At 39.8% G+C, this 25,502-nt stretch overlaps 1 protein-coding gene across 1 annotated transcript in view; it reads left to right on the top strand.

The window, feature by feature from the left end:
• The window catches only part of SLCO5A1 (solute carrier organic anion transporter family member 5A1), a 74,850-nt gene extending 49,988 nt beyond the window's left edge, over positions 1-24,862 (top strand). Inside the window, exons 6-10 of the mRNA XM_064388802.1 lie at positions 317-515; positions 8,271-8,430; positions 12,047-12,288; positions 15,484-15,548; positions 16,803-24,862. Coding sequence (XP_064244872.1) covers positions 317-515; positions 8,271-8,430; positions 12,047-12,288; positions 15,484-15,548; positions 16,803-17,248 — 1,112 coding nt within the window. The 3' untranslated portion in view covers positions 17,249-24,862. The remainder of the gene's footprint in view (positions 1-316; positions 516-8,270; positions 8,431-12,046; positions 12,289-15,483; positions 15,549-16,802) is intronic.
• The last annotated feature ends 640 nt before the right edge of the window (positions 24,863-25,502 follow it).

Genomic DNA, 25,502 nt, shown 5'->3' with positions numbered 1-25,502 from the left:
GAGTGGTTAAACTGGACCTATATGTAGCCCTTCTCCCCATTCTAAAATAAATACAAAACAATGTTTCTGCTTGTAAGTACAATAGTTCTCTTATAGTGCTTTGGCTGCTGCTAATATGATAAGGAGGCTTTTATAAATTCTTTGACAACACTCCAGAGGTTTGAAAAGTCTGACTCAGTTTGCTAGTGGAGAATCAGACAATGGAGATCTTAGTGCAGCATTTGCAGTCATCTCATTACGGAATGAAACCAGTATTTATGTTTTATGCCATTTCTGTAGGTCCTCTTTTAATGCTGTCTGAACTTCTTCCTGGCAGGTGTGATTATTGTCCCAAGTGCTGGTGTTGGTATTGTCCTAGGTGGCTACATTATAAAAAAGCTGAAACTTGGTGCAAGAGAGTCTGCAAAGTTGGCTATGATCTGCAGTGGTGTGTCTCTGCTGTGCTTTTCAACACTCTTCATTGTTGGATGTGAAAGCATTAATCTAGGGGGAATAAACATACCTTACACAACTGGGTGAGTATCTTGGGTGATTATCTCTAGCAAAACTAGCTTTTTCCAATCAGGCTGATCTAGAAATGTAAAAAGTGCTGGTAACTGATGTACTGAGAAAGCCACATGTTCAAATGAGAATTTAGTGAGTATTGTGATATAAGCACATGCTGTTAGTGTGTGGCCCTTGTTTTTTTACATCTGGTTTATAATGCAGTTTATGTAGTAACTCACCTTTTTGGGGGGTGAGAAAATGTATTAGAATGGCCTTCAGTAATGCAGAAAAATAAGAATAGTATCCTCTGTAGGTTACTTAGAATTTACTTAGTGTTTCAAAATGTTTTCTGCTTATGAAAAACTGTGAAAAAAACAAAATGAATTATGAAGAATGGGTTTATTAATTATCACCTTAATAGTATTTTAGGTCTACAGTCCCTATTTGAGAAGAATCACTTGGGCATGTGCCATTGACATTAGTGGTGTGCACTGCTTCTGAACCCCTTACTAGTTGTGTGAATGCCCTCCAGTGCTTGCTGAGCATCATCAAGACAGCAAGTAGACCATATTTCCTAAAGTTATAGAGAGACTGAAGAGGACTGCAATGAGGAAGAAGGTGTGCTTGTAAGAAGGACTTGGGAGTGAGGAATTTAGGCTGTGGCATTAAGAAATGCATGGAAAAAAGAAAAAGGATATTTGGAGTGAAGGCAGTGTGGTAAAACTTGAGACATTTTCACTGGAAAGGGATTCTGTAGAAGCCTGATCATGAGCTTTTATTTTCTTTCTTACTTTTTACATGAGATTTTGTTCAAAATTGCATTCTTCATGTAGGTTAAACACAGGAGCAGACTAAGTGTTTATAGAGTGTGAACCTATGTGAAGCAATGTTTTTTCCCTTTGCTTTTCCCTCTGAGGCATGTCTGCCTTTTAATTATGATCAGGTGCTGGGTATCAGTTCCATTTGTATATTTGCTTTTAGGGCTCAGCTCTGGACTCCTAATATTTTGAAGAGAATGTAGAGTGTGGAGCAGGAAAAGAGATGATGAAATGGAGAAAAATTACAGTGGGGCAGAGGGATAGCAGGTGAAAAACAAGGAGGTAAAATGGGAAACGAGGGAGGAAGAGAAGAGGCGCTGTTTACACAGAGAATGTTTTGCATTGCTTGTTGCTGGGTGTTACTACACTGCTGTCAAACCCTAATGCTAGAGCAAAGAAAACCAGCAGCTGAAAGTCAAGAGCTGATGAAAAGCTGTTACTCCTTTGTATTCCTAAGACCTAGAGTTAAAGCTTGCTGCTGAGGGGCTCTCAGGAGACGGAAGTGGCATGGTGATACACCCTCATCTGAGCTTAGTGGGCTGAAGAAGGAGAGAAAAGGGATGGGAAGGGGGTGGAATGCTTTGATTGTCCACCTGCTGTTAATGTTCGTGACAGCCTGTGGGTGTAGATGATGAAAATTAATAAGAATGAAAACATAAATTTCAGATAGGAATTAATTGAGCTGTGTGGCAAGTCAGAATATCCCTGCCTGACTAACGAGAAGCCTTTACCTTTGTGTTTGGAGAAGTCCCATTTGATTTAAATCTATTTCTAAACTGAAGACAAGGTATACTATTGTCGTGTAACTCATAGCTTTCATGCTGGATTTGTTAGAGTGTCTGATGCTTTTTTAGTAAGTAATAACATTTGCAGTAAATGCATAGCATCAGTTGAAATATGCCTCAATTCACAGCTCTTGTGCAGATCTGTGGTACTTCCTTCCACATTCATGTAATTGTTCTTATTGAGAAAAGAGGTGAGAAATAGTAATGGCAAAATTCTCACAACTTGTTGATGTATATAAACTCTTTGAAATCAGTATAAAAATAATATTGACTGTAATGTCATCAGAAATTGAGAATTTCCAGCACATTACAAAGCATGGTTCAGCTAGATTTTTTTAAACACAGAGATAAAGTCCACATTTATTATCAAAATGATAGTAAAAAGGCAGCACTACACATAAATTAATCTTGAATATCTGATATAGTAAGCATTCTCTTAATTCTCATGATCAGTCATTTGATAGTTTCAAATCACTTACTTAGTAGGCAACTCTTTAACTCAGCCATCAAAGTGGTGTTGGCCATGGAATTAAAAAAGCATGCTTTCATTCTGAATTTAATAAAACACATACTTCATTCTCTACTTTGACTATAGTGCAGCATAGGGATGTCAAAGCAGTTCAATGGGCAAGATTGGATAGGGAAAGCAGCAGAACTGCCTGGTTTGGGATAAATGTATTGCATGATGCTCTACCCTAAGATAGCACTGCCAGGTCTGTTGTCTGACCTACCTGCACTGGCACCAACTCAGACATCTCAGATGCATTGGGCAGTGTACACATACCCTGCAGGATAATTTCTGGACAAATATGTTAATTTCTACTGTTTTTTATACATTTAAGCATGCAGTTTTTTTCCTTTGGTGAATTGAGTCCTAGACCACTACTAAGGAGAGGGGTGAACTAGGTTTCAGTTAACACAGAAGTTATGTGCATACCAGTACTCAGAAAAGTAGGCAGTGACATTTCAAACTCAGTATTTTTCTGACTGTACCAGCTGCAAAGTGGATGGGACCTGGAGGCATGCACAGATTAGAATATATTAGAAAGAATTTTCTGCTGTTTTATGTTGGGTACAAGCAGTTTTGCTGTTGCTGGCATGTCATCAGCATTTCTGTTCTCAGGAAGATCAAGGGCACCTCTGTATTGTACATCTCAGCATTTCAGAACCTATTGCTCCTTGTCCCAGCCTTGTTCTGAGGGTGTGTTTGATGTTTGAATTGCAGTGTAAGGAGCCTTATGTCAAACCACAATATGGCATCCCTTCTCTTGCACCAAAGCAGCATCCAGGTGGGAAGTCCTGAATGAGCAAATGGTCTGGACAAGAGTCCAGATGGCTTTTAAGTATTTCTAAGGAGAGAAGCTCCACAGCCTCCCTGGGCAACCTGTGTCACCACCCAGTCACCTTCACAGTGAAAACTGTTTCCTGGCGTTCATAGGGAACCTCCTGTTTTTCAGTGTGTGCCCATTGCCTCTGATCCTGGCACTGAGTACCACTGAAAAGAGCCTGGCTCTGTCTCCTTTGCATCCTCCCTTCACATATTTATAGCATTTATGAAATCCCCCTGAGCCTTTTCCAGGCTGAACAGTCTCAGCTCTCTCAGCTTTTCCTCAGAAGAGAGATGCTCCAGTCCTTCCATTATCTTACTGGACTTTCACTGGTCTCTCTCCAGTAAATCCATGTCTGTCTTTTACTGAGGAGCCCAGAACTGAGCCCAGCACTGCAGGTATGGCCTCACCAGTACTGAACAAAAGGGAAATCAGAGATCAGCTGCTTTGTTTTTTTCCAGACCTGCCTCTTGCATGTATTGTCGTATAAGTCAGCTAAAACAGCCTCCATGGTGAGCTTACTCATAGTGACAGATTCCTGGATTAGTTCAGTTCCCTCTCTCACATTTCTGATATGTAATGAATCAACATAGTCTCTTTTTGATTGCTTTGTGTTGTTTTGTTGCAAGTAGAGTTTAGTTAAAGCGTGCAATTGGCTTACTGAGGTATTTCACATAGAAAATACTTATATTCTTCCTCTTCTATCAACAGTGTGTTTTTCTGTTATTCTTGTATCTATTTCAGTCCAATCAGCCAGTGGTATCCCTTAATTTGAAAGCAGTGACTAATTGGATCAGAACAATAACAATAACAACAAAGGAGGAATCCAGCTAACACAGTGAGAGGGTCCCTTGTTTGACAGCTACACAAAAACTGCATCATTGCTGCAATTCCAGCTGCTTGCCAACAAGGAGACTGCAGATCTCTGCCATCCAGAATGTCCTTCAATACCAAACCAAAAATACTGCTGTCAAATTAGGATAATCCTTTTTATCATATAGCTCAATATTAAGATTACAGAAACTATGTGGTGAGGTTATCTCCTTCCCTTTGTATTTCCTTGCTGCTCTAGGTTACTACAGTGGTATCATTAAAAACATGGGCAAAATCAGTTATTTGTTTAGCTCTTACCAAAATACAGTTTGACTTCCTTTTTTTTAAAACTGCATTTCATTTAAATAGTGACCTTGTGCAAAGAGGGTATTTTACCCAGTATATGTTCATTGACTGTCAGTACAATGACATTCCTGTCCAAGTATGTGAAATAACCGGTCACAGCTCAAAAAACTCAGGCAATAAATCTAATTTTTTATTTTCCCTTTTCTCACTTTACTCCTATACCACAAACCTTCCCTGGAGTAATAGTTGAAGAGAAAAACATGACTTAGAAAAAAATGTTAGAAACTAGACTCCTTTACATTGTTAATCACATGTAAGAAAGGTCTTCTCTTTATCAGCTTTGCTAGCATTGTGTCATGGAGACACAGAACAGTCTCCCTGAGAAGTGAACAAATGCAATTTGGCAGATGGGGTTCTGGGTTTTGTCCCAGCACGTGTTTAGAAAACTTGCAGTTGAATCTTATTGATGGAAGGAGCAGCATTTTTGTAATTGAAAGAATAGTTTAGTAAGTGCTGTCGTTTGGGGCTGGTTTCTGTTTGTGTGCTGGTGGTGTCCTTGGCAGCTCAGGTGCAGCAGTGTTGCAAGTTGGCAGTATCTGCACCTGCTGAAACAAGCAGAGCAGCTCTTTCTCAGACATCCCATGTTTCTACAGCAGCTGCTGCATTGAGACTAGGCAGCTTTTCCCACAGATCAGCCCATGAGCAGGATGTACTAGCTTTGGTGCAATTTCTCTAAGAACCTGCTCTTAATGGCTGATGCAGGTAAATGTGTGATGTGCTGTAATTCAGGGATAAATGCTTTGTTTTCCTCTGTCGAGAGTAGGCAGCCTTCCAGGGCCAGAAGGCAGGATTAATAGAGTGCTTTGGTTCAGCTTACTTCCAGAAAAATGCATACCTTCAAGAAAATGTGATTCCTTCCTGAAAGAAGTGTTCAAGAAATCTGTTGTAGTATGTGCTGTACAGTTCATCCCATATGATGAAAATGGGATTACAGAGACACATGTTAGTAGAGATTTCATGTCCCCAGCATCTGAAACTCCTTCATCCTTCATTTGTTTCCCACCACTGAAAGAGGAGTGAACAATGAGTGAAGAGTGAAGGTAATGAAAATGAAAGCATGAGCCTCTTACAACTGTCTGATAATGAACTTTTGAGAGTGCAGTTAATAGATGATTTTGTGTGCAAACCTCTCTGTGTGCAAGGTATTTGATCTAAACAACAAAAAGAAATTCCACAAATAAGCCTTACAGTGATATGCTGAGGACAAAAGGTGATGAAAGCTGGAGAGACAGAGCTTGCAGTAACTTGTTATTAATTCGAGTATATTTGTTTTGTGTGTCTGTAAACTTAAGTTGTCTTCCAGGACAAACAAAAAAACGCGCCTGAGATTAAATTACCACAGTGGTCTCAGTTCAGTTTCCAGTTTCATACTTCTCATTTCTTGGATGCCTGATTTCATTCACCTTTTTTTTAAAGCTGATTTCCTAACCTCTGTCATGGTAATATTCAGCAGTGCAGCTGAAGTTTACATAGCTGAAGTTAGCTATGTAAGCAGAGCAGGATGGAGAATGTGGAACAGCCCTACCCATCTGTTCCTGAGAATGGTTTTAGGTGGTGGAGGCATAAGAGATCAGAAGAATTTGTGCTGCAGGGTGAGAGAGGTTGGAGAGTGGAAGCAGAGCTGTGCCTTTCCTGGCAGACTGGACTGTCCCTGAACCTGGTCCTGTGCAGTGTGGCAAAGCCCTGATGTCAACAGGAGCACAGTACAAGGGTCTCCCTGGCAGGTTGTGGAGTCTCTTCTTATGCTGAGTATTCAGCCATCTGGGATGTCCAGCTCAGCAGGCTGACTAGGATTTCGTAAAACTCCAAAAATGCTGCCTCTTCTGTTGGTGTGAAAAGCTTTTGTCACTGTGCTGCTGAAATTTGTATGTTCCTGAGGAATGTTTTGGTGATTTGCTGGTTTTTTCCCATTGGACAAAAAGTTCTGTTGAGACATTACTGGAAAAATCTGCCCGTTGCTATATGATGTGTTGCTGCATACTCTTTGCTGAAATCCAGCAGGATATAATATTACAAATTTCAGCTGATAGCTGGGAACATGACTGAACCACTACCAGTCCTGGATATTTGACTTCCTTCTCAAGCTGCAACTTGTTTCTAAAAGTGTACCTTGTTTGTTTATAGAGCAAGAAACAAAACACTCAGAAAGGCTTTGGTTAGCATCCAGCTAGACCATCAAGTGTAAAGTAGCTCCAAGAGCTAAATCTGTGAACCTGATTTTGTGTGATCAGTAGACAATCAATAAATATTTGAAAGCTGCTTAGTAATATTTAATTGTCTGGAGAAGTGCACAGCTGGGAAGACAAGCATATTCAGCAAAAGCAAATAGTGGTGTATAAATACAAGGAAACCAGTCAAGTGGAATGCTCTGAGCAGCAGTCATGCTACTGAGTGCCACTAACAACAGGAGGTGAGGTGACACACAGCATGGGTGACAGTCGCTGTGTGCAGAATGGCTCCTGAGCCAAGCCTCTGGTCTAGTCAGGGGCAGAAGATGGGAACAGAAGAATATTCCTTGTGGTCCCTGGGGTAGCTGGGATGCAGTAAGTCTGCTGCTAGTTGTTTATCTTCACACTGGCCTTGCCCAGACATGAAGACAAGCCAGCAGCAGCCCTTGTGAGGGCAGGCATGGCAGTCTGTGAGCATGTGTACAGGATCTTGAGGATGCAGCCACAAACCCAACCCAGATTCTGTTCAGTTCCTGCCTGGCTGAGGAGGTGCTGAAATTCCCTGCATATCTGCTCAAGAGCAGAGGTACTTGAGGTAGTTTTAAACAGCAGTGGCCATTGAGCAGTACTGACAGAAAGACAGAACAAACAAGACAGAACATTTAATTCAGTATTACACTGTAGTGCCCAGCGTGGAGTGGTTGTGCATTCCTGTGTAATTCTCAGACATTAGTATGGCTACCAGTTCTCAAGGGCTACTGAAGTGAAGTAAGCTGCTGTTTGCATTTTGGCCAGAGCTCTCAAAGACCAGGCATAGATTTGTGTAGTTTTAGGGACCCATGTAGGTGCAGGTGTTTAAGCTGTGTGTCCTTCACTCAAGGATGGGAAAGAAGCATTTGAAATATGTCCAAATCCATAAGGGATTTAGGCTTTGGCCACATTTTGGGGAATGGTCTAGGGAGGCAGAGTGGTGATTCATTTACAGACATTTAGTAAAAGCATAGCAGTCTTCCAGATCTAGAGAGCTTCCTGTAAGTTTCACATATTTGTAATACATAAGTCAAACAAGCATTGTTTTCTGAACAGCTGTTGGTATGTCAGAAAAGATGCCTATTAGTTCACATTAGTTAACAGAATTCTCATATCTTGTCACTGAATCTTTCATTAGTAATCAACAAGAAATTACTACAGCTTAGAATAATTGATATATAAAATAGTGGTGTCTTCATAGAGAGAAAAAAAAAAAGGAAAAACACACCTAGCCAAATATGATACAAATTTTAAACTTTAGTATCATTTATTTTATTGTGTTTTTAGTTGATGGCAAGGATGACCTGGGTATTCTATATTGTTTAAGTCATATACATAACTTAGAGTTAACACAGTCTTTATCTAATAATCAACTCTCAGCTCCAGAGTTAATGAGTAGGATGTTTGCTCCCTCTGTACAGGAGAATATGGCTATCTGTGTGTGCTCTACTAGCATGTTCTTTTTTCTTTCTTCAGTCCCACTCTTGCCATGGCCCACAGGAATCTGACTGGAAGCTGTAACGTTAACTGTGGATGTAAGATTCATGAGTACGAGCCTGTCTGTGGATCAGATGGAATAACTTATTTTAATCCTTGCCTAGCTGGCTGCATCAGTGGTGGAAACCACAGCACAGGGGTAAGTGCTTCACCCCCCGTCCACACAGAACCCCTGAGTAGCCCCTTGGGACCTGATCGAAGACTTCTCTGTTCCTAGCTCAAGCATCCCTCCTCTGAGCTTCAGAGAAGTTCTCTGCAGGTGACTTGTCCATCTTTGAGCCTTTCCATTATTTGAAAGACTGGCAATGCTGTTATTGCATGGTGCCAGCCCACTTCCTTTAGTTATCCCCCTTTGAGGCACAAGTTCATTTGTACTTAGTGAATCCTCCAGCTGAGTGCAAATGCCATGGGATAGGGAGGGCTGGTGTTTCCTGTACAGACCCCAAAGACCTTGTTGTCAGTGACCTGCATGCCTGCTGTTCCTGCAGGGCTTGGAGAGGGTTCCTTGGGTCAGTGTCATCTAACTCAGCTTTCTGCCAACATAGGCAGCCATGTCAAACTGTCTTTCTTCAAGCTCAATCTTACCTTTTAAAGCAGTTTGGGGCTTTTTGTGACTCCCTCTCTGAATTGAAGGAAGAACTTAACTCATCAGGTAGTTGGAAGTTTTTAAACTCATGTTTAAATTTAGTTAGGATTTGTTTAAAGTCATTGGTGTTTGTGTCAGCCTTATCATTTTGCCCAAGTTGCTCTTGCACCTGCACCAGTGCACTGTTGTTTGCCTGGCTAGGTAAAGACTGCCCATGTATTCTGCTCCTGTAAAACAGTTTGACCAGTTCTACAGCCTTTTTCTAAACCTCTTCCAGGGTAAATGAAGGTTGTCATCAAACTCAAGTAACAAGAAATTAAAAGATGTCAGTAAACCACTTTCTTTCATGGAAATACAATGCTTGTTACAACCCAGAATTATAGTTATGCTGAACTGGAGAAGGACATCCTGCTGGTAAACCAAACCATGGAAATTTTCCATGGCCTGGAAACCATGGCAGTTTCCAGGACTGGGCACAAGAAGACAGCTGAAAAGTAAAATCTGACTTAAGTAGCAACAGAGCATTATGGTCATATTAGTTTCTTTTAAAAATGAACTCTTAAATTCTTAGGTTACAGAACTATCCTTTAAAAAAGGATAATTAAGAAAGACAAGAAGTAATGTAAACACTGACTTTCTTAGGGCTTGATTGTGCTTTCCAGAAAGCTTACTTAAATCATGTCAGTCTCCCAGTTTGCAGTCGTGAGCCAGCCTGTGAAGCAGGAGGCTGTTAGGTCCAGCACTGTGTTTTTTCAGGTCACCTGGATAATGGTCTGAAAAAGCATGTTTATACATAGATGCCACTGAGAACAGATTAGTTTCCCTTATTTTTTTTCTTTTTTAGATTATCTTGCTGGTTTTTAGTAGAAAATTGTTTTGACCAATCGGAAAAGCCTGCGGTGTGAGCCTGTGGTTAAATTTCAGTGTCTATATAATCTAATTTGTGCTTTCCTGGACTGAGACAGGCTTGGTCTTTGTTGCATTTCATCTGATATTGAACTGGCACTATTAATTTATTTAGTAGGGAAATACTTTGGGAGTGTGTGCTCTACAGATTCTTAAATCATAAGATGCAATAACATGTTTCAAAAAAGATGCTTCATGGCCTGAAGTTTTAACTCAGCGGATAATGGTGAAGAGAATAGGGCTGACATTGTTTGAAAAAGGTACTTTTTTGGATTGCATAATCCTTCTTGTATGGTGCTTTTAAAAACAAAAAAAAAAAGTAAGTTAATGCCACTGTATAACACACAAAATGTTGCTAAGGTATAATATTTGGAATTAAGTTTATTTTCAAAATGAACCATTTAAAAGTTCCAACGAAGAGGAAAGGATACCAGTGTACTGTTTATATATATATATATATATATATATATATATTCCTATACTCTTAGTATTTCTGTCATGCTATGTCTGTCTCATTTAATACAGTGACTTAGTTTCACTGGTGATGAAAAAAGATTGTGTGGTAAGGAGGTCTAACTTCTGTTGGATTCCTATTTGTCATTTGCATTTGGAAGCAATAAAGAGTTTAGGGTGATGTACTGCAGAAAGAAATCAGGTACTTATGTGATGTTAGAGTGGAATGCTGCCTTTGGAAGCCAGAATCTGTCATTGGATTTCTTTTTAAGTGATGTTGGGCAAGTCAGTTAAACTGAACTTCTCCCCGTTGGTCATTAGTCTTGTATTCTTTGTGTTCTGGGTGATGAACATGAGCAACAAACAGAAGTGTCACTGTAGATGGGCTGCCTAAATCTGTATTTGAAGGTGTGAAAAGTTGCATTTAAAATATATTTAGTTGGGTATAATGGAAAATGTTCTGAAAAAAAAAGGATTTCAATTGTCTCAAATTAATCACCCATGTTTGTGGAACCTTTGATCCATTTCAGTTACTTAATTACAAAATAGAGATAACATCAATACTTTATAATTGTTTTGAAGATAAACGACTCTTTTTTGAAAGAGTTAAGCTGTAATAGAGAGTGTTGTAAAAAATCCAAATGAAACAGGAGTCCTTCCATCTTTGTAGTGGAATATTCTTAGTCTGAGGAAAAAAAACAACCTAAAGTCACATTTTGAAAATAGGAGGAAAAAATGTTGGATAAATAGATACATTATTAAGATGTTCAGCTAAATCCCATAGGGGAAAAAAGTCTGAGGCTACATGATGGCATGGATGCACATAAACATATACATTAAAATTTACAAACTACCATGATTTGGGTATGTCTTGATGCCTAAGTGCTTAAATTCATTATCTTATGATGATTTTGAATCTTCTGTGCCTGTGTGGCCCAAGGTTTGATGAATGCAAAAATTGAAACAGAAAGCTCCTTCCTGTAACATCACATATGTCCTGGCCATTTTCTTCTGTAGCTGGAATACACTGGAGTATACTGATGTGCTTCACACCCCTTTGCTGCACATCAGATGAAAACAGAAGTAGCATAAAGGTGAAAGAAGGCTATTTCTGATCTAGCTCTTGTTCCTCTTGTTCAAATCACAGTCCTGTTTGCCTGTGAAATGCTATTCTTTATTCAGTCTCTTCATCTTAATTTCATTCTCTTTGTCCATTCAGGAATCTCTCAGTGAGTCCTCCAGTCTCACTCTTTTAGTCTCTGCTTTCCCTTTATTCTCTGTTTTTGCTCCTGCCAGATCTACTCCTACATCCAGATGGAAGGTCCTGAGCTTCAAGCACGAAGTGCAGCTTGTTGCTCTTTGGCCAGATCTGGGTAGCCTTCCATTAACATGGCAGAAGACACTGCCTGAGTATGGAAGTCAGCAGCTTGCTGAATTTCAGAGTATGGCATTTTCACTGCTGCCTGAAGAGCATTTCCTCGTGTTTTTTGTAGTACAATAGAAACAATATTTTTCTCCAGCCTCCCTGTCAGAAGTGATTGAATTGTTTTGTCAATATTTCCCAAATATGTTCCAGATTTTTAAAAATAAGCTCAAACTAAATAAAGCAATGGAAAGGCAACCTCCTCACAGAGAGTCCTGGCCAGCTTTAAAAATACTTGGAGATGTAACTTTGCTTGTGCTTGGGGTAATGATGCTCAAGGCAGAAGATTCTCAGTTGAGAGGTACTAGGATTGTTGTACGATGTCTCTTTGCAATGTCTTTCTTACAAGTATTTTTCACGTGGAAATGTTCTGTTTTGCTCTCCCAGGTCAGAAATTACACAGAATGTGCCTGTGTGCAGAGTCGCCAGGTGATCACTCCGCCCACAGTGGGCCAGCGCAGTCAGCTGCGGCTGGTGATTGTCAAAACCTACCTGAATGAGAACGGCTACGCTGTGTCCGGGAAGTGCGACCGCACCTGCAACACCCTCATCCCATTCCTCATCTTTCTCTTCATTGTAACCCTTATAACTGCATGTGCCCAGCCATCAGCAGTCATAGTGACACTCAGGTGAGAACTCCCTGATGTTTCCTAAGGATTTTTGCCATGCCTGCTATCACCAGTGCCTGTGAAGCTTGTGTATCCTTAAAAAATGAATAGAATCCTTGTGTAGCTTTAAAAAGCGAAGGGGTGACAGGGATAGGGTGAAATCTGTTAGTATTTAGAATATGTAATATGATAATCGATAATCCACTTTAGGAAACATGAAGTGTGCAGTAAATTCCAGGTGCTATAAAGAGAAAACAAGCAAAGCATCATGTAAGAAAATGATTACTCTTGGAAAATTTTCAACCTTCTTAGAGCAATGGTTTGGATTTTCAAATGCAAATGAAAAAGTTAAATATTCAAAATTAGACTTTTCTCATTCTTAAAATAGCTCATTCCTGCCACATGCCTGGTTTTGAGTCTTCCTTTTTATCTTCACAAGAATTTTGAACTTGTACTGCAGTAGTGGTGTTATTGCCCCTACTCTAAGAATAGAGAACAACAGAGCCTTTGTAGAAAAAAGGCAATAGCATTTATTTGTCAGTTTGAAAAAAAAGAATCATATTTTTGGATTGGCTTTTCCCATCTGCCATTTAGTTTGATAAACATAATCATTCCCTGTAACATCTTTGTCCATTTAAAACAGTTCCTGTAAGAGAAGTTCTGCTGATTTTTAAAGAAAAGTGAGCTGAAAAAATATAATATGGTCTACTGCTAAAATAAAATTGTATTTGTTTAATCTGTGTTGCTGCTGTTTAAAGAGAAGGAGGAAATAGAGGAAAATGATATAATTAGTTGCTAGAATTTACAAAGCATACCTATAAGCATTGGTTCTGCTGGTAACAGGAGGACAAAGAATGGTTTAAAGATGTCTGTTTGGTTTGGGATCTGAAGCTGAAGAGCTCAGAGTTGAAGAAGTAAGTTCTTTTCAGATGAAGATGAGTTGGAAAATAAAAAAAATAGAGCAATATAGTTCAGTTGGAAGGGACCTACAATGAGTACAGAATCACAGAATCTGAAGGGGTTTGAAGGGACATTAAAAATTTCCTAGTTCCAACCTGCTGTCATGGACAGGGACACCTTTCCTAGACCAGCTGGCTCAGAGCTCCATCTAGCCTGACGCTGAACTCTTCCAGGGATGGGACATCCACCACTTCTCTGGGCAATCCTTCCAGTGCCTCACTCCTTTCACAGTGAAAAATTTTCTCCTAATATCTAATCTAAACTTACTCTCTTTCAGTTTGAAGCCACTGCCCCTTGTCCTGTCCCTACATGCTCTGGTAAATACTCTCTCTAATCATCCAGTCCAACTGCCTGACCACTGCAGGACTGAGCAGAAATGAAAATCTGATAGTGAGGGCATTGTGCAAACACTGACAGGCATAAACCACCTCTCTAGGAAGCCTCTTCCAGTGTTTGAAGTACTCTTGAGAGGCACACCCAAAATGATCCAGATGCAGCTGGGCATCCTGTCCATGAGAACAGGTTAGAGCTGAACTGAAGTAAATCCCTACAAGTGCTTGAGATGCTTGTGGTGTTCATGCCAAGTCTCAAGACCAGCTGTTTAGCTGCATTAAGTGCTAACACAGAGACACCTTTTGTCCTGGTTTTGTGTAAAATCTGTCTTCAAATTGAACTTATTTCAACACCAGTCTTGTGCCTTTTATTTCTGTGAGAAGGGTCCTCCCAACCAAGACGGATTTCCTTCTGGTAGTGCTGTCTTTAGAGCTTCACTCTGATATTCTGGGACAAATGTAGGCCCTTCTAAAAATAATAATAATGGCAAATCTTTGTAATAGGTCATGGAACTCTGGAAAACATGAGGCAGGTTGGGACATAGCTTTGGTATCCTTAGGCTCAGTTGTGAGCACAGCTGAGAAACTCTCTGGCAGGAATCTTTGTCTAACCCCTTCCAAGGACAGGCACTCTCTTGCTGTCATTTTCTCAGCTCAAGTGGCTAAGGCAGGAATCTTCTGCTGGCACAGGGAGAATTGTGCTGTGTCACATTGAGGAATTCTGCCTTCCAGTTGCTTTTCAAAGAATCCATAGAATAGGTGTAAGGGTCACTGTTGGGACATTGGAGCCAGGAACTCTGGGCTGGGCACATCAGAATTCCAGCTGCTCTGTCTTACCTCAACTGTTGTGTGCACAGCACCATTCTAATTCAGAGACTTCTGACTTTATTCCGTCTGTCTCTGGATTTCCCACATGTAAAATAATAGTAATAAAAAAAATACTGTCCTTGCATTGCAATTAGCAAAGACAAATGAAGATCAATATTGCAGTGAAGTTCACAGTAAGGGACATCTCCAATGGGATTTTGTAATGCTCAGTACAAAAAATGGGAGCCCACACACATGGACAGTGACACCTGCTGTCCCAAACCACATACTGTGCTTTGTGCATTGGTCAAAGGCCTGTGACACAATTGGTTCTCCAATTTCTCAGTTTTTTGACTTGAAAAATGTTTCATAGCTGCATCCCTTTGACTGCAGACTTTTTGTGTGTTTTTATGGTATATTTCAGTGTAATTAGAAGCTGTCTATCTTAAGACCTTTAGGTTAAAAATTAAAAATATTTTAAAATCAGTAGGTGGTTTACTAAAATTGTAGTTGCAGTGTGGAGTTTTGTTACATTGTATTTAGTCTTTGTAAGCTTGACATTTTTCCTTTGAAACCACTCAAAAGAATCTTGTATTACTTGAATGAATTGAAAAGGTATTTAAAGAGACTGTATGTTTGTACTGATGCTTTTCTTAAAGTAACTCCAAAGTGCTCATGCTACACAAAGATTTGTTAAATTCAGAAACTGAGTCCAGCCTTCAACAATTTAGTTATCTATTAATTCTAATTTACCTCAAAAATATTAAGAAAAATAAAATAAGACAAAAGAAATAATAGAAAGCTATCATGAGAAACCATAAACATTTTGTGTGGATTCTCTAGATTTCCTTAATGTGTTTGGATCAAATTCTTCAGGCGTCATACAGGTAAAGAAAGGTCAAAAGGCATGACTGAGATTTTGATTAAACAGGTCCAGGAGGGGCTGGCTGTGTTTTTTCCTAGCAGTAGGAGTTAATAATAGTAAAAGCTAAAGACAAGAAATATAGACAAAGATTTTCTATAGCTGAGAAAAAGGCCATGAGGTAGAACTAGAACGTAGCAGGATGATGATGGGTTATGACTTTTCCTTCACTGGAGTTTTCTGTTCGCCTGCTAGGTCTGTGGAAGATGGGGAGCGGCCCTTTGCACTAGGAATGCAGTTTGTGTTATTAAGAACTCTTGGTAAGTCCAGCAGTAGCTCAGCGTTTCCATAAAGGCCATGTTCAGCTTAAATGCACCATAAAAGTATTGAAATGCCATAAATCTGCAACTAATCGCTTGGCTAACTGTATTAGGAACCTAAAATTAATAACTTCTGAAAAGATTGCATCTGAAAATGTGGTTAATTTACTTTTTTTGATTACTGACTTTCTAGAATGACATAATTTCACAAAAAGATAAATTTTTACTGTTTCAATTTGTATTTAAAAACTAATAGTTATTAAATATTATTTTATAAGGATATTTTAGTTTTCAAAATCAGAATTCTGTTGCTTTCAGCAATAACAATATTTTTTCTAATTTTTAAAATAAGCATTTGTTACTTAATATCTTAATGTCTTTCTTCTAATATTATTTACTGTCTTTCAAGTGTTTCAAAGCAAAAATGGATAGATGTTAAAAGTCTTTATTTTTCAAAGCATTCTCTTTCAAGCTCTTGAATCTCTAAAATCAGGCCCATAAAGAACACTCCAGGTGTTCAGCTACTGTGAAATACATGACTAGAGCAAGCAAGGTCTATTCTAAGAGAACAAGAGAAGCCCGCAAAGCTGCGTCTTTAAGTTTTGTTTGAGGAAGGATGTTTCAATTTCATCTTAAAAATGTTGTATTTCTGGAGAGAGCAGGAACATTCATTGGACTGGCTGCATTTTTAGCTGCCTTAGAAGTTAAAGTCTGTTTCTTGGGGAGATCTATTCAAAAGGAAATTTATAATCTTAATGGGCTTGCCTCTTACATCTATTTCAAAAACATTTTGTGGTCTTCAGTGCTTTTTCACCATAATCTAAAAACATCACCTTTCCCAGCTCATGGGCAAAGAATGTTCAGCAGGTAATGCTACGGAGATCATGTATTTCACTGAAATACAACATTTCACCTTCTCTCCACCTGAGAACAAAATTTGATTTTTTTGGGGGGGACACATAGCTCAATAAGAGCTGTCTCAGGACAGCAGATTGAAGTACCTGTTGTTAAGGTGCTGCTGCTTTGGCTTCTTTAAATTCTCTGCCATTTGTGGTAGGTTTCATATGTGGGGTAAATAGTATTGGTGGGAAGATTGGCTGGCCAGTTTTCCATGTTTTACATTTCTTGTGGGAACAGCAGTGCAGAAATCTCAAAAATGTTCAACCTACACTTTTTGGCTGGGGCATATAGTTTCTTTAGAAGTTTTCCACAATATGCTAACACATATTATTTCTCTTGCTATTTTTGTTTCAGCTTACATTCCCACTCCAATTTATTTTGGGGCTGTTATTGACACCACGTGCATGCTTTGGCAACAGGATTGCGGCGTACAAGGATCTTGTTGGGAATACGATGTCACCTCGTTTCGTTTTGTCTACTTCGGGTTGGCAGCTGCTCTCAAGTTCGTGGGATTCTTTTTTATTTTCCTGGCCTGGTATTCCTTAAAGTGTAAAGAAGAACAACTGCTGAGACAGAGTTGGAGGGCTTCGCCGGTGAACACTGTGAGTGAGATGGTTGGACAAGCTGGACCCCAGCAAAACTATGCACGGACTAGATCCTGCCCTACCTTCAGTTCCCAAGGAGACATCAGTGTGGCACAAGGAATGAACTGCTTAGCACAGACTTACCCCGGCCCTTTTTCAGAAGCAATAAATTCCTCAAATGAAAATGCATTGGAAGAAGTCACTGTTGAGATATAGACCCCTGGCTTGGTAATGTAATATTTAGTTTTGTTGGTTGACTTAGTTACGGCGCCTTGTAAAACACCTGTGCCTTCTATTTTTAATCTAAATGTAACATGTGATAAAACCAACAAAGCTTGATGCAAACAACCATAATATGTTCCTGAGGGCTGGATACCTCAAACCAACCCGAGTTCTTATTTCTTCCCTCCCGACAATGGAGTTTTAAAAATTGTGTTTGTAATTATTTCAGATGTGTCCATTAAATGTCCATGCTCTGATCTAATATCATTGTAAAGCTGAGGTGTTATGAACAGCAGAAGTCAGTGGAAGAGTGACAAAAACTCACATTGTTGATGTCTAGACTCACAAAAATGCTTAAATGTATTGTCAACTTCATACCTGCAAATTGTATTTTTGAGAGATGAGTAATTACTGTGAGTTCTGCTACAAAGCACAACTGAACTTATTTAAACTATGCAACTTATTTGGATAATTGTATGTGCAGCAAATTAAGTTTAAAGCTTGCTTTTAAAGACATTACTGCAACTGAATTTGAAAGGGGCTATTTTCAGGCGTAATCATTAAATTAAAAAATAACATAAGGTTTAAAGTACTGTTAATAACATGTCAAGCCATACAAGAGTTATGCATCAGGTAACATTTGCAAATGTTGAGTTGAACATCTTGACCCTGTCAAAATGTGCATTAATCATTAATTTTCACCTGATGGGATGTAGTCATTCTTCACAAAGTATATAGGATACTGTAATGCTTGAAGTAAAAAACTTCAGTATTGGTTTATAGTAACATTAAGATGTAGGGATCATACACACATACCAGAGCAGATATGTGCATATTTCCGCAATGTTATTTGGGTGGCTGTTACTGGCACCAAATCCATATTTTCCTGAAGAAGAAAACAGCTGGTTATAGCTTGATAGGAAGTTTGGCTGTCCTTCAGAACTGCATGCCAGTGTAGCTCAGCTTCAGTGGGAACGTCCCGAGGGAGAGCTAATGGCCTCATCTGCTTCTGGGAGCTGGCTGGTCCCTCGCAGCCAGCGGCAGCAGAGTTCAGGCTGCGGGAGTGAGCAGAGGAGCCCCTCCAGAGGGGCTCCGTGGTGCCAGCTTAGGAGGTTCTCCCTGCACTCCTGGCACTGCCGAGGCACTGAGCACCCTGACACCCAGGGCAGCTGGGAAGGGAGGCTGGCTCTGACCCTCTGGTTTCTGCCACACTTCTGCCTCTCACTTCTGCCAGGTGCTGGGCAGGCTGGTGGGACAGGACCTGGTTGTGTGGTGTGTCCCACACGTCTGCCTTTCCTTTTCTCAGCTTCACGGAAAGCTCCTGTGAAGGCAAAGGGTGAGTTTGTCTCTCCTTTGGCCCTCTAGGTGAGGAGCTAAGAATAGAAATTATCGGCCAGTGTGGACTTGCAGGACATGATATGGCCTTTGTTTATTCCAAATTACTGTAGTGTGTTCTCTCCCCGGGAGATGCTGAAACTTTCTAATCAAATGTGCTTGGCATTTCATTTCTTGCTCTGGAGGCTTTTAGGTGCCGTGCTCATGAGGTACTAATGATGTCTCAAAGGGCAGAAAATTATGTCAGTTGGACACTGGGAAGTCAAGGCTGTATTGTGCCCTGCAGGGGAAGTCTTAGAAGTGTAGGAAATGAAAAAGCAGTCTTTTAAGAGGACTCAGTGATAGTCTGGTTTGGATTTTGCTGAGTAGAGAACTTGTGTGAAAGTAAATAGGAAAGATATTTTTGAACAGTTATTCCTGATTTAATTTTTCAGTTTAGAACATGCATATTGATCAGACATTATATGGAACCAAGTCCATGAAAATAAAGGCAGTACTCTCCTTGACATCCATTGAGTTGTCCTGGGAAGAGTAGATTTCCCTCTCTGCCTTTGCTAACTGCCTTTTGTCATCATCTGGATCTTCTTGACCAGCACATGGGACTACCCATGGGGCTGCTTTTTTCAGAATGTGTCAGTCCATTTATGTAGTTTGTAACATTTCTTACTCTTCTTGTCTGAAAACTCCAATTCTTCTACCCCAAACATAGAGGAATATTGTTTTGACCTCTTCCTACTATTCTGTTCATATTAACAGGCTTTTTTGAGTTAAGCCTAAGAATGTCTTTTCCTTTTATGCAGCCACTGGATACAATGTGTCCTCAGTTAGTACACACTTCCTGAGATAATTGGCTTCTACATTTCTTATCCTGAGAAATAAATTTCCTTGGCTCAAAGGTATTTGTGATATATATGTGTATACACACACACACACACACACATATATATATATATATATATATATATTTGCTATAGGAGACCAGAGTAGATGATAAAAATGTTTCCTTTTTCTTCAGTCTCAAATGTTTGTTGCACCAAGAATTTTATACAGTGGCGAAAATTGGCAAAGTAGTATGACAAAGTGTAATTGCAGCCCAGCCCTCATCCATTTTTATCACTTCCCCATTTTAGTCATCACAGGGAGAAGTGAAGAGTGACAATCTTTTCAAATACCTCAGCAACAGACCATTTAGGGAGTTGTAAAAGACTGAAGATTAATAATCTGTCCTGATCTCTTATATTTCATGCCTTGTGTTCCAATTTTATGCCAGTTCCATAAAAAACCAAGGAAGTGCAGATTAGGATCAACAGGAACTAATGGCACTGATGCCAAAGAATGAGAGTGATAAAAGTGACACTTCTGCAGCTGCTTCTGTTTCTGAGCTTTCAAGGGATTTCAGAGCTTGTTGCAATGGAAACCATCTATTTTTTAGGATATCCTGACCCTTTGACTCCCAAGAACATTCATATTTCCTAAATGGTTGAAAAAGTGGAATGTAGAAAGGTGTTAACTTCAGAAATACTGAAAAAGCCTTCTTTACATACTTTTATTTTTAACTTTTAATTGGAAAATAAATTTTAATTTTTCTTTAAGTATTACATGCAAAACAAAATGTAATTCCTTACTTTTCAAACAATTTTTTTTCTGGTTTTGGGTATAGATAATTTTGGCAATGCAAATAAATTTCTATAAAGTCAATTAAGTCAGTGTCCTCTGAAAGAAAGAAAACCCAAACTCTGGCCAGTTTTTGGTCGATTCCTGAAGGAGGGTTTCTTGTGAATAATCTATATCAATCTAAACTAAGGCAATAAAGGTATGTAAGGGAAACACATTCACTTCCAGCATTGTCACTGACTGCTGTATGGACAGACCTGCTGGCAAACACTGTTCTGAGGCTGTCACTGCTGGAGGAAGCAGCATCTCCAGACACTGAGTGCAGCCCTGGCAGTAGTTGTGGTTGACACATGGTGCTGAACCGACTTCACAGGAACTAAAAAAGAACTTTTTCCTGTCATCTGGTGAAGGGGCCCATGCTGTCTTCCTACTGGGAGATCCTCTCACCATAGAACATAAAATTCCATTAAGTTGGAATTTTTGCCACCTTCCCTCTCTGTCCCTGAGCACAAAAGGTTTGCTGGCAGTGAATACAAGAAGAGGTGAAGCAGGCGTCCTGCTCACCCACAGGCTGCTCTTGGTAGCAAACCCAAGTCACCTGCCTGCAGCTTACCAGCCAGTGATCATATGGAGCAACATCTGGTGATGGTCAAAGTGCCACCATGCCCTCATAGGGACAGACCAAATCCCGCTTCCACCACTTAGTCCTGATTTAGAGTGAGGAACATGAGAGGAGGAGCAGCCTAGATAAATGGGCTTGAGAGACCAGGTTAATTGTTCCTGCTTATCCTCCCATTCACCCTTGGTTCCTCAAAAAGGAGAAAACTTCAAAATGGATGCAGCCATGGCCTTAGGTGCTTATGAATGCAGCAGCCTCAGGAGATAATTTGTAGATCTTTGCAGGGCTGGAGTAATCTGGAGAGTGGGACTGTCCATGTTCCCAGTTTTAGTGAAAAGCCCCCTGGTTTTGGTCCCCCTTCTTCCCCTGGAGCATACTGGATAAAATACAGTATAATTTAGAACCAATGACATTTTATAGCCTTTCAGTACAAGAACCTGCAAGAACCTTTGAATATTATTGTGCAGTTTGTATTTGTTTGGAAACTTTCAGTTCTTTAGCCAGCCTATATATCTTTAAAAGTGCATGTAATAACATGCAGATCTTCAGAACTTACTGTTATGTAAGTGGAGGCACACATCTCCTACTAAGTATTAGAAATGTACATTTGAAAGGTCCTAAATTAATTACAAATGCTTGAATATAGAGTTTTCAAATATATGGGGGGTTTTAATATTGCTTATTAATTTTGAGTATTAGCTATTCATTCATTATCACTTTGATCCAGCAGAACACTTAAATATGTGGGTAAATTTATATATTTAATTAATGCACTTGAAAATAATGCATATATTTAAGTATGGGACTGAAGCCTGTCTGCATTCAAAAAGAAATTAATTTATCCAAAGAGTATTTCTATGTTGAGCATTTCCCCTGCGGATTCAGTGATAATTGTAACCAGAATAGCACAAAGTAGCACTTGAGCACTCTCCTGTGGCATTCAGTGGCTACTTACATGTCCAGCAATGGAGGAAGGCTGTCATTTTCAAATAGAATTCAAATTCAAAGTATTTTGTGGGAATGGTCTAAGATTCATTCTCACTCTTCCTGCCATTCACTTATTTTATGAATTTCTATCTGAAAACCTGTGTTTCACATGGGGAGATAGATTAAATAAAGGCATCCTTCTGACCTTAGAGCCAATGAAATTGCTCAGGTAATGCTGTAGACTCAGATTGTGCCCTTTCACAGAATCTGGACCTAGAGGTTCAGATGACAAATTGTCAGTATCCTGCACAAACGGAGCAGAGCACTGCCTGCTCAGTGGAACTTCAGAGAGCATGTCTGGGACAGGGGTCAGCACCTTCTGCACTGTCCTTGCAGGTTTTCCCCCCGAAATGCCTGAATAATTGCTGCCTTACTACACTTCTCTGTGCATGTGATACCACAGCTCTTCATGGTGTTATATTGACATAAAACTGATGATAAATAGATCCAAAGTGTCTTACTGCTATTTTGGAGCCAGATTCTTGGCCTCACCAGTCCAATATTGAGGCTGAAGAACTGTGGTCATACCTTGTGTTGGAAGTTAACAAGCTGGTGCTGTAGCAAATGCGTGTGAAGTGGGGAATATCAAGCTTGTTTAGCTTTTATACTCTCTTCACTGGTTATTATTACTATTTTTGGAGATTGAAGACAAAAATCTTCCTAAACAAGTTTATCTTTTTCTCAACAATATGTCTTTAACAGTGGCTTAGGAGATGTTATGCTGCATGCTTCAGAATCTGGGTTCCCCCAGCTGAAGCCATCCAGCTGTGGTTGCTTTCCAGGGGCTTAATCCAGCTGGTAACAGAGATGTACCAGGACTGCAACCTGCATCGTCCTTGCTTTGAACAGAGTGTTTGCTGCTTATAGATTAAACCTGTAATCAACACATTTCAGGTTCTTCACATACTGGACTTGATTCTTTGGACATTTTCATCACTTCAGAGTGCTTACAAAATGGACAGTCAACATCATGGTGGTAGATTTATTCTTTTGTAGGGAATTAGGGCTTTCTTCTTTTTGTTTTAACATCTTGTTTGACAAATAACAATTCAAAAAGATTGCATATAAACATTGTCACAGAGTAGAGATGTGGGACCTTCAGTGTGAGGACAGGATATGGCCGGGTTCATGGGATTTGTCTCCTTAGCAATGAATATCACTAATACATGTTACTTTGTGGCCAAAGGTTTGAAAGCCTACCTGATCCTCAGGAAGGAAATTTTTCCTATATTTTCCTCTTAATTTATTGTGTAAATTAAGGAGGAAAGTTAAGACAGCCCTTGTCCTGTGGCCATATTCATTGCATTAAACTGCAGTTAATAACTGCAGTTAATAATTTTAGCAGTCACCCCTTCAATCCTTCAGCTTGTTTGTTAATACAGCCTGTTAAACACAAATGTAGCTCTGCAATTTCAAAGTAGCTCCGAAGTTTTCTTGACTCCAAGTGTTACAGAATAGATGCTTATTTATTCAGGTTCCATTGTACTCTGCTAATTATTGCATTATCCATGGTGTGTATTGGGTTGTTTTATTTTCTCAATCTCAAAGTAGCTGTCACAATGTTATCCTGTAACAGTGTTTTGTTCATTATATAGAACAGGTGAAAAGCTGTGGAATTAATGAAGGGCTACAAAAAGCATCCAAAATGTTGTTCACCTTGAGCAAGGGTGAGACAGCTTGATAATCTCTGGACAAAAGACTAAACAACACTGTGGTGCTAATAGGTACTGAAGTATTTTATGATGTATTCACTATGACTTAAATGACATATTCAAGGCATGTCAGTGATGCAGCTGCGTGTGTTTCTGTTCCTAACGTCCGGACTGCTCTGACAAAGACAGTGTTTGTAATTCCTGGTGGGCCAATTCCTACCTAGTTCTTCTGTGGGTGAGTAATTTCAGGAGTCTGTGTAGGATTTGGCCCAGCACTATTAGGTAAAGTAAAAGCTGCACAGACCACAGAAGTCTCATGTAGAATGTATTCAGCCTGCTGTAGCATGTTACTTTATTTAGTTGCTTTGCTTAAGCAGGGGCTAAAAATAAATTCTGTAGTAATGATAAGAAACATTGGCTAAATTCTGGAACCACTTAACCAAGCAATATTAGCAATTGTTTGAATTAAAATGAGGATTGAAATCTAAAATATGAATGTTCTTTTGTGGAATACCAGAAAGAGAGGGGTAGAATAAGAGCAAATCTATCTCTAGGAATGGAAAAAGGCCAAATCTGGTTGACTTTAAAGTGAGCTATGATTGACAAAATGGGCGTTTGCTTTTAAAATCTTGAAGACAAAATTTCCATTTTGAATTCTGAACCATATTTTTTCTTTGTCTTACTGTGCCTGAGCTGCTCATGCAGGGCAGGTGTCTGTATTCCAAATAGCACTGAAAGCACTAATAGCACTAATCACACTTCTGACCGACAGGCCAGAAAATTTGCCTCTGTAGCAAACTCCATATTTGAAAACCTGGAGGGAAATTTCCAAACGAAACAAAAAAAAAAGTACAAAATGATCCAAAGCTGAGTTTCAGTAAAAAAAGAAAATGTTGTGTCAGTGAGATCCACAGTTGAGTGGAGGCTTTTCTGAAAGAAGACCTCCTCTTTTCACCAGCTGAGCACATGGGAGTTTGGCCCCTGGCTGCAGTGCATACCTCTACCAAATGATTTGTGCAGAACAGCAACAGTCTGGGTAGTATTGTAGGAGCATGGAGTGGGCACACTGCCTGTTTAGTTTTTAAAAAACTCATTATTAAGCAAATGTGTAGAGTATTAAGGAAATTCGTAGAGTATGTCTGATGGTATGAGTGTATGGGTGCTGTGTTGTGGTAAAAAGAGAATTGGTTTATGCTGGGTATTTTTGCATACTTTAGGCTCCTGTATGTTTTTGGTTTTTTTTTTTTAAATTTATATTTATTTCTCATCAGAGCTTAGAGTAATTTTAAAGTTATATAACCCATGATTTAACGAAACCTACTGTCAGCATCTGTTGTAAACATATGTTTACAAAACAAACTCTTGAATACTTGATACTTGGAAATAAAAAATAGCATATCATGTGTGTTGATTTGGTCCAGATCCTCTCTGATTTCAAAGCAAGACTTACATGTTTTCATTTCCAGTACATATAACCACACACAAAAAAATCTTTCAGATCCCCCTGCACGTTACCAGTGCCCAAGACCAGAGCTGTTGAACCAAGGGGAGGATGAAATGGGATTTGCGGCACATCCCAGGTGCTGTCGCCGGTCGAAGAGGGAACGGGTGCGTTCCCGGCAGCGCAGGGAGCGGCCAGGCTGGAGGAGAGGCGCTTGTGGCGCGGCTCCGCACTGACACCTGCTGCCCGAGCGGCCCTGGGCACTGCGGGCACTTCAGGCTGCCTCTGCAGCCCCTCAGGTGGGACACATCATTTCTGCAATTACTCTCTGGCTTGTGCCCTGTTCACTGCACATCGGTTCTCACTGAATAATTATATCAGGGCACACAAACAGGACTGGGTTTGCTGAAACTAAAGGAAGAAGTTTGTTACAGCATCACATGTACCCAGGCACCCACGGCTGCTCAGGGCTCAAGTCTAGTCCTGGGCAGATCTTCCTTGGACAAGGCTGTTGCACCTCTTGGGTTCTCAGCCCTGACTGTTTTACACAGATCCGCTCTGACTGCGCTTGTGTGACTTCAGTGTAGACAGCTGCAGGCA

The sequence above is a fragment of the Passer domesticus genome, chromosome 1, assembly GCF_036417665.1.
Source record: "Passer domesticus isolate bPasDom1 chromosome 1, bPasDom1.hap1, whole genome shotgun sequence".
In the NCBI taxonomy this organism is placed as follows: Eukaryota; Metazoa; Chordata; class Aves; order Passeriformes; family Passeridae; genus Passer; species Passer domesticus.
Note: the sequence above shows the minus strand (reverse complement) of the source record. Positions and strands in the feature narration are given on the sequence as shown.